This window comes from Olea europaea, unplaced genomic scaffold (genome assembly GCF_002742605.1).
Source record: "Olea europaea var. sylvestris unplaced genomic scaffold, O_europaea_v1 scaffold775, whole genome shotgun sequence".
NCBI lineage: Eukaryota > Viridiplantae > Streptophyta > Magnoliopsida > Lamiales > Oleaceae > Olea > Olea europaea.
The window spans coordinates 212,594-220,793 of NW_019266170.1; the positions used below are offsets into that span (position 1 = coordinate 212,594).

Consider the following 8,200-nt stretch of genomic DNA (forward strand, 5'->3'; position numbering starts at 1 on the left):
ATTACAATTATGAGTAGATTGATTCCAACATATTTAGGGAGTAAGAGATTTGAAACCACTTCTTGTAATAGAACATGCCAACCACAAAATGCACCACCACTGTTTGAGTTTTTGTTGAGTCTGTTTTACATGCATCGCTGCTGGCTATGAACCACGTTTAAGAGTATAGCAATCTTCGAAACCGCCTGAGCGTTTGAACTTCAAAAGTTCACAAGAAATCAAGTGCTCTCTATGTTAATTTTGTTTTTGGATTCTATTGTGGATTTAGAGTTTATATACTCTACTCATGTCCTAGTTAATGTTTCAACACATATTGGCTAGGATTATCATCTTAGGGTGATAGAAATCAAGTGCACTTGTAGGCCATTTGCGTTTGTTATGTAACTAATACATTTAGTTACTGTACATAACTTGATTATTTTTTGTATCACTGTTCAATCTCTTTTGCCTTCATTTGCTTGTCACTAACAAAAAGAGAAAGTAAAACAATGTTGGCAGTAGGATACTTCTAATTATTTTGCTATAAGTTTTGGAAATGATATAACTTTAACTTCATGTGACACATCTATTTGAGGTTGTACTTATTTTATGGCTCCTTTCGAATACCTCACTTGTCTATCTGCTTTATGTCCTATTTAATTGTTGGAGTCAATTGAAAATGTGAATTGTAGTAGATAATTGGAACTCTAATGAATGTTACACAAACATATTGATAATTGACTTTTCAAAAAAAAAAAAAATTACACTAACACATTGATCCTTGCACTGAATTTGGAATGTTATAGCTTCTTATAACGAATTTCACCTACATGTTTTTCTTCTATTTTTAGAAGCAATTTGGCACGAGATCTATGTTCATTTTATGTTTACTATAGTATATAGACAATTTCATTTTATTTTTGTTTTTAGTTTTATCCATCTTCAAAGAGTAATGCTATATAATACCGTAGATACTAAAACATACTTCTATGTGGCAGTACATGATATGTCCAATAAATAGGTCTCATAACACCACATTAATTGAACTTACATGTTTACCCAAATATATGTCACATATGATGACATTTTAGCTTATTGAACTTACATATGATGACATTTTATTTGCATATAGATTAGCAAATTTAACTTATTCAAGGAACATGTGGTGAATCGAACGTTTCGTTTATGGTTTGGTTCCAGACTTAGATATGAATCCTATGGTTCCATTTTTAAAATAACTATTATTACCCAGTTTTTTATGATTCTCTTTGAATCTTGACTGAATTAAATCCATCCACTTTTACCGGCTTTGTTGAGCGATCTCACCACTTAAGTTGTTGACGTTATGTATGGATAATGTTAATCATTTGAGATTTTGTGATAAATATGTGAAACACGTTTACATAATCATGTATTTCTTTTAATGATTTATTAAACACTTCGAAAAAGTATATCTACGCTTTACGTATTTATGCTAGTATGCCCTCTCTCTCGTCGTCTAGGAACTATTTTCAACTCTAAACTCTGCTTTTGAGATGGGAAAAGTATGAGTACTACCTCTCCATGTTTATGGCATACATTAGCAGTTGGTGGGAGTTGGAGATTAAGAAAATGTAGTTGTATATGTGGCAATATTATTATTTATGGGTAAATAGGGTTAACACGTTCACTAGTTGCAAAAATGTTGGTATATGGTGCACACAATTAGTTAATGAAAATTATTTAAAGGGAAATTTACATATGTGTGACTAAAGTTTCCAATGCACAAAAGTCTTGAAGTGTGGGTACTTCCATTTTCCCGAATACGAACCGTCTTTGCATTTGCATGTACACTTATGGCTGAGTCATTCATGTAATAGGGTCATGTTTGAAGTCATTTATGTATACAGTCACATCTCTATGTGCAAAAAGAAAAAAAGTTAAATAGTTTAGTTGTGATTATGTCTATTAAAATGTCTGGAATGACAATTCAGTCCTTACCTCAGCTCTGTGTGTTTCGCATTAATTTCGATCTTACATAAGCAAATTTGTAAAGGGTGACTTGAAGTAAAATGGGTAATCCTCATTGTATGCATTTGGTGAAAATCTTGATTGACACTTGATATATCTTTCGTTTTAATATTTATGTTACATATGTCATAACCTTGCTTTCACTTGCAATCCACTTGTTGTGGATGGTACTCGTTATATTCGGGTGGAACTCTTTACAGATACTTCTCTTATTCCACAGTATGTTTTGGGTTAGTAACAACTACTTTATTGACCACCAACTGTTCTTAATAATTTTGTACAATAAAATAATTTTCTTGTTAGATTTAATGTGGAATAAGCTTGTGGTTTAGAAATATGCATTACAAATTGTATGGGTTTTTAAGGAAACATATGCAACTTTAACAAGTCTGAGGGGGGTTATACTGTGTAAATAGGACAAGCACAGGGTTTTAAATTTCTACATATTAGCCGTAAACAACTCATTCCGTTGGTTCAAAGATTGGTCTTTTCTTTGCAGTTGCAGTTATTTTTTGTTTTATATGATCAAAATATGTTAATAACCATGAAACATATTCAAAACAGGATTTCCCGACAGTTCATCTATACATAGTTGTTTCTCAACTGTCGTACCCAACACTTATCCTCTGTAATTCTCGACAGATGAACCGTCGACGGATAAAATGTCGGGACCGACAGTTCAATTCCTGCCTGCCTAGGGCCTACTAGTAGAAAATGATATTTCTATGTGATATACGTTCAGATATAAGTATTCCTTTTATTTTTTGCATGCAACAATTTATGATGTGGAAATCATGTTTGATGTGGGAATATCTTCCGTTTCAATGCCAGGAGGAAGTTTATATTGTGGTCTGACGCAATTTTTTCTTATTTTGTCTTTGTAGACATGGATTTCGAGCCTCTTGTTCCGGAGAATGCACGCTTGCGGGGCCACGTATCGCAGAGAAGCAATCTGCGGTATATAAAAACAGTCGTGGAACATTTTGACGAGCGACAGCGGGAAGAGTTTCGCAACTCATGCCTTGGGTTCTTGTCCGAGGTTCCAGATCTCTGTTCTCTGCCCAATTAATCCAACAACTCGTATTCTGCTGCATACAAACAAAGAAGTGGCACGAACTGTGGTTTAATTTGCAAGGCCACCTCGCTAGGTTCGGAATTCAAGAATATGCCATTGTGACTGGATTAAGGTGTGGTCTTCTCCCGGATGACAATGTCATGGACCGAGTTCTTGAGAAGAGGAGACTAAAGGACAAATACTTTAAACATGTGGACAAGATTTCTTGCGCCCAACTCGAGCAGACATTTCTTCGATCGTCAACGCCTCGAGCCGATCGGTACAAGCTTGGCCTCGCTTTGATCATCGAAGGAGTCTTCAATGCTCTGGATAACAACGTTGGTATCGATATGGAGACGTTGTCGATCGTCGATGATCTAGACTTGTTCTTTTCGTATCCTTGGGGTAGAATCTCATACGGACGTCTGATAAAGGGCTTTCGGGACCGTTGGGCAAGAAAATTTTTGGATGCGACGAAGAAGAAGGAGAAGGCGGTTAGCTACACGGTCCACGGCTTTCCCATTGCCATACAGGTGTCTTTATTTTACCTACAAATTATTTCAATGCAAATGTATTTCGTGGTTGGTTTCGTTCTGAACTGACATTCCTTTTTTACTCTAACAGATATGGGCGTTCGAGGCGGTGCCTGAAATTGGTGATCGCTTCGCTGAGCGTCTTGGGGAACGTTCCCCACGGCTTCTCGACTGGACATCAACAAAACAGCTGCAGCAGCGTACGTACGACGATTTCTTCAAGAATGTGCAGGTAAAAAATTATGTTACTTCTACGATCTCATACCTTCCATTCGTCATTGTAGCATGTGGTTATTTCGTAACGAATATGTTCATGTTGTAGCTACACGTGTACGCGACACTGCGGCCCAGGATAGTGACGGTGATCGAGTTGGACGAAGTGGACAGACGGGGACTCCCCCCCACCAGCATAGAGCTACTTCTCCCATGGCACCGTCCACCTCTCATGTACGACCTACTGCAGCGGCTACATCAAGTCTCACAGCAGACGATATTCAGAGGATGTTGCTAGATCAAAGAATTCTGTTCGAAATGCGGCTCCGCACTGTGAAGCTCGAACTCATGCAGCACATGTCAGATGAATTTAAAAAGTTGAAGGACTTTATATCCACCCTCGTCCCAGCATTCGGCTCTACAACCACTGCATGTGCGACTGATGTCGACCCCGAGCCCAGACAATCAGGTACTTCACCGTATGCGTATTACATTTCTTTATGACAATGTTCACTTTATCCCTGCTCACTGACATGTTCTGTACGAGAATTGTTCATTCATTGTAGACTACCCGTCGCCTGACGGTATCGACGAAGACATGGGGATTGACAGGCAAGAGGGGGACGGTATGTGCATTAATGAAGAACACATGGAGCCATGCCTGGACGAGCAGGATATGCCACTGGCCACTGGAACCGAAAGTGTGGAAGGTACGTCGGTTACTTTTGAGCAAATTGATTAATTATCATTTCATGTTTTTCGGAAGTTTTGAAAATTGTTAAAATTCACTTTCCATTCGCTGTTTCGTTGTTGTTCTGAATAGACATAGCGCACATTCAGCCGTGCCCGGAGGATCGCCCCGTGCCAGAGCCCTCTACAATGGAAGAAGTGCAAGGTATTGCATTATTTTTCACGATTTCAACAAATATTATTTCAGGCATTCGATTAGTTTACAATTGTTCATTTGTTGTAGTCGAAGGGGCCCACCACCCATCGCCTGGCAACTGTGAGAAAGAGAAGGACATGGTGCCTACAGGAACCATAAATTTGCAAGGTATGTGGGTCATTTATGAGGAAAACTTGTAGATTGTTATTTTATGTACTTGGCATAATTTGAAAATTCGTACATGTAGTTATACACTGAAAATATTTAATTGTTCTTTTCGACAGACACAGTACACATTGAGCCATGCCCTGATAATGACCTCGTGCTAGCGCTTGTTGCAGTGGATGAAGTGCAAGGTATTGCCTTAATTTCGGACAATTGAATTTAATTTTCATTTTCAGTTGCTTACGTTGTAACTTTCCCAGTTCCCGTCGATGTTGCCCGACCAGGACGGGCAGTTACGACAAATAGACGGAGATCCGCACGACTGCGACATCCGGCACCTGCTACCAGGACTCCGTACACGAGGGGGAGCGCAAAGCAAAAACATTAATACTTGTGGATAAATTGCCGAACATAGCACGATGAAGGGGTTCACCATGCTTTTGTATTTTGTTTGATGTAATTTACGTTAGTTACTTCGCGTTATATTGGTGCCTTGTTCATTCATTTTTGTGATTTACATATCAGACAGGGTAGTTGGCAAGCTTGGTGACACTTAGAAGCATTCATCACATTTTGCAATTCCCGTGGTGAATGCCTTGTCACCGTTTACCGTTGCTGAAATTATTGTAGTGTTAGAACTTGTATTAGTTATCCAGCTTTATTATGTTATGTTAATCGTACTTACGGTACTAAGTCCCTTCATTCAATGTTCATCAACGCTCGTACATTGTATTGCGCAAAAAATTATGTATGCGTACATTTATTCTTCTTCATTTATTCTGCAGTTTACCAAAATTCAAAATTATACAATCTTTACTGCATTGCACGTTTTCGTCAACTGTTGAGAAGGAAGAAAACATCTATCGGGCCCGACAGTTCAACTAGGCGGGCCATTAAATTTTATAACTTCCTTGCATTTCGATAATTGAAAATGGTGGGATTGTCCAATACAACTGTGTTAGTGTAACATGCTATTGTAGATATTATACGTTTCTGATTTTTTGCAAGTAACAAGTATTTCCAATACATTTATACTATCATAATGAATGCATTACAAGCATTGTCTATCAAATTACATTTCGTATGTCATTAAAGCTGTTGTGAGGCTTCCATTTTGAAACAGGTAGTTGATACGAGATAATGGGTTCATCCACCTCTAGCAATGAAACATTCAACTCCAATATGCATCCACCCATATTGGGTTCATCCGCTGAGTTTCCCATCGTTTTGTTGTCAGACGATGAGGACGTAAGAGTTGAACTGCATGGTTCCGAGTTTGACGTAGTGTTAAGTGCAGAATCTAAGTCACCGAACAGCGTTCTCGATCAAGTCTTCGAGGTTTGGGGCCCGGTCAAGTCACCGTCCGACTCGAATGAGTGGGTGCCTCATGTTCCACCTCCAGATGTAATTGTCATTAGCTCAGACGAGTCTGATGGAGAAAGTGGGGGAGCTTCTTACATTGTCAAAAGCAGTGCAACTGTGCAATAAATGGCCCTTTTGTACGAAAATATGTTTACTATTTTGTGGTATGGATGATTTCGGTCACGTTCGCTGGATACGTGCAGAAACTGCATCTCCATAATAGGCAACTGCAGTAGTGTAGGTTTTCAAGCCGCTGTTGTTCCCAACTGTCGAGAATTACAGAGACTATCTGTCGGGAACGACATATGAACTGTCGAGACGTAATGTTGTTGTTTTGTTTGTTCAGTATGGTCTCATGAAAATCAGTTTTCCATCTCGACGAACTGTCAGTCGAAGCTAATGAAACTTCTATGATCGGCTAAGTTTATAGTACGAAAGAGGTATTCATCTCATTCGTGATAATGGAACTGTAATGATCGGTACTTTGCTTGCGAAACATAACGACCAAATTTGCACTGGCATACGATAATAATAACAGATTCATAAAATAAGTTCGGAATGTACAATGCATATTTAAATTAAGTTTTTCGGGGATTACATTTGACAACCACTTTTACAGATCACGCTTCTTCAAGTGGCTTGTGATACAATAGGGTTCGAACATGTGGTCCGGTTATGACCAAGTCTCCCACATCGAGTGCATTTCCTCAGTTGGGAAGTGGACTCGTATCTAGCTCGCTTACGTCGCGTCGGTGGTCTACCTAGAGGACGACGTACGGTCGGTGGCAAAATATGAGTGCCTAGGATTTCATTTGGAACTACCCAATCCACTTCCCGTGTAACGGGATATATGACTTCCATATAGGCACCCCTCCAGTATTTCGATGTATAGTACGGAGAGCATAGATCGTATAATGACTTACCACTCAGGGTAGCCCCATGAGTTGCATGAGCACATGGCATACGATTTAGTTGAAACTCACGACATGTGCACGTGTTATCGGAGAAGTCCACTATCTCCGTATCGTTGGATATTCCAACCTGGGTCAAGCTGTTTGTCAACTGATGGTCTCGAAGCCTAGTACCAGCTTCAAATGTTTGTAACTCGTTCTCCATCCTCGACGATAATATAGTACTACATGCGGTTGCATTGCTTCGACGTTCGTAAAACCACCTCTGCATTATTTTACGAATGTGCTCGACCAAACACGTGATTGGCAACGAACGAGCATGTCTCAGCATCGAGTTCAATGATTCCGCGTTGTTGTTTGTCATAATGTTGTATCGGTCTCCCACGAATAGTGCTCGTGACCAGAATGAAAAACCGGCTTTCTCCAAATACCTGTAACATCTTTCACTCACCCTACGAATCTGTCCCATTAGTCGTTCGAACTCTTCGACCCGATAAGTCGTAGCAGCTCGTTTGAACAGGAATATTGAACTTGCGTTACAGTGCCGCCGAATTAGGTTCTTCTCCACATGCCACATACAACAACAATGACGAGACAAAGGAAATAAGTGAGTAATAGCTCTTTCGATACTTCTTTTCCTGTCCGAAACAAATACAAGTACATCTGAGTCTCCTATAAGATCTTTCAAGTTAGACATAAACCACATCCAAGATCGGTTCGTTTCGGAATCCACAATCCCCCACGCTAAGGGATAAATCTGTTTGTTCGCATCTTGGGCAGTTGCCAGTAAAAGTGTACCCTTGTATGGACCTTTCAAGTGACTACCGTCAACGCAAACTACGGGCCTCAAGTACTGCATGTAACCACGAATGCTTGCACCAAAAGTTAGGAAGAAGTAATGGAATCTATCGCGAGAATCAAGTTCGATGTGGGTTATTCTCACCTAGTATGTGACAGTATGAAGATAATTTCTGAAAACTGACCTCCGGTGTCCCATGCAGCATATGTAAAGCGGCCACCTTTCCCCTACGTGCCTTGCTGTAACTTATTTGGACACCGAGCTCACGTTCCATGTCACGTGCAATAG

The 8,200-nt window shown here is 39.6% G+C and overlaps 1 protein-coding gene across 1 annotated transcript in view; it reads right to left on the reverse strand.

The window, feature by feature from the left end:
• Window positions 1-6,382: 6,382 nt before the first annotated feature.
• Window positions 6,383-8,200, reverse strand: part of LOC111391332 — a 2,211-nt gene continuing 393 nt past the window's right edge. The window contains exons 2-3 of the mRNA XM_023016531.1: window positions 6,865-8,018; window positions 6,383-6,468 (exon numbers count right to left, since the gene is read on the reverse strand). Of these exons, the coding sequence (XP_022872299.1) occupies window positions 6,383-6,468; window positions 6,865-8,018 (1,240 nt within the window). The remainder of the gene's footprint in view (window positions 6,469-6,864; window positions 8,019-8,200) is intronic.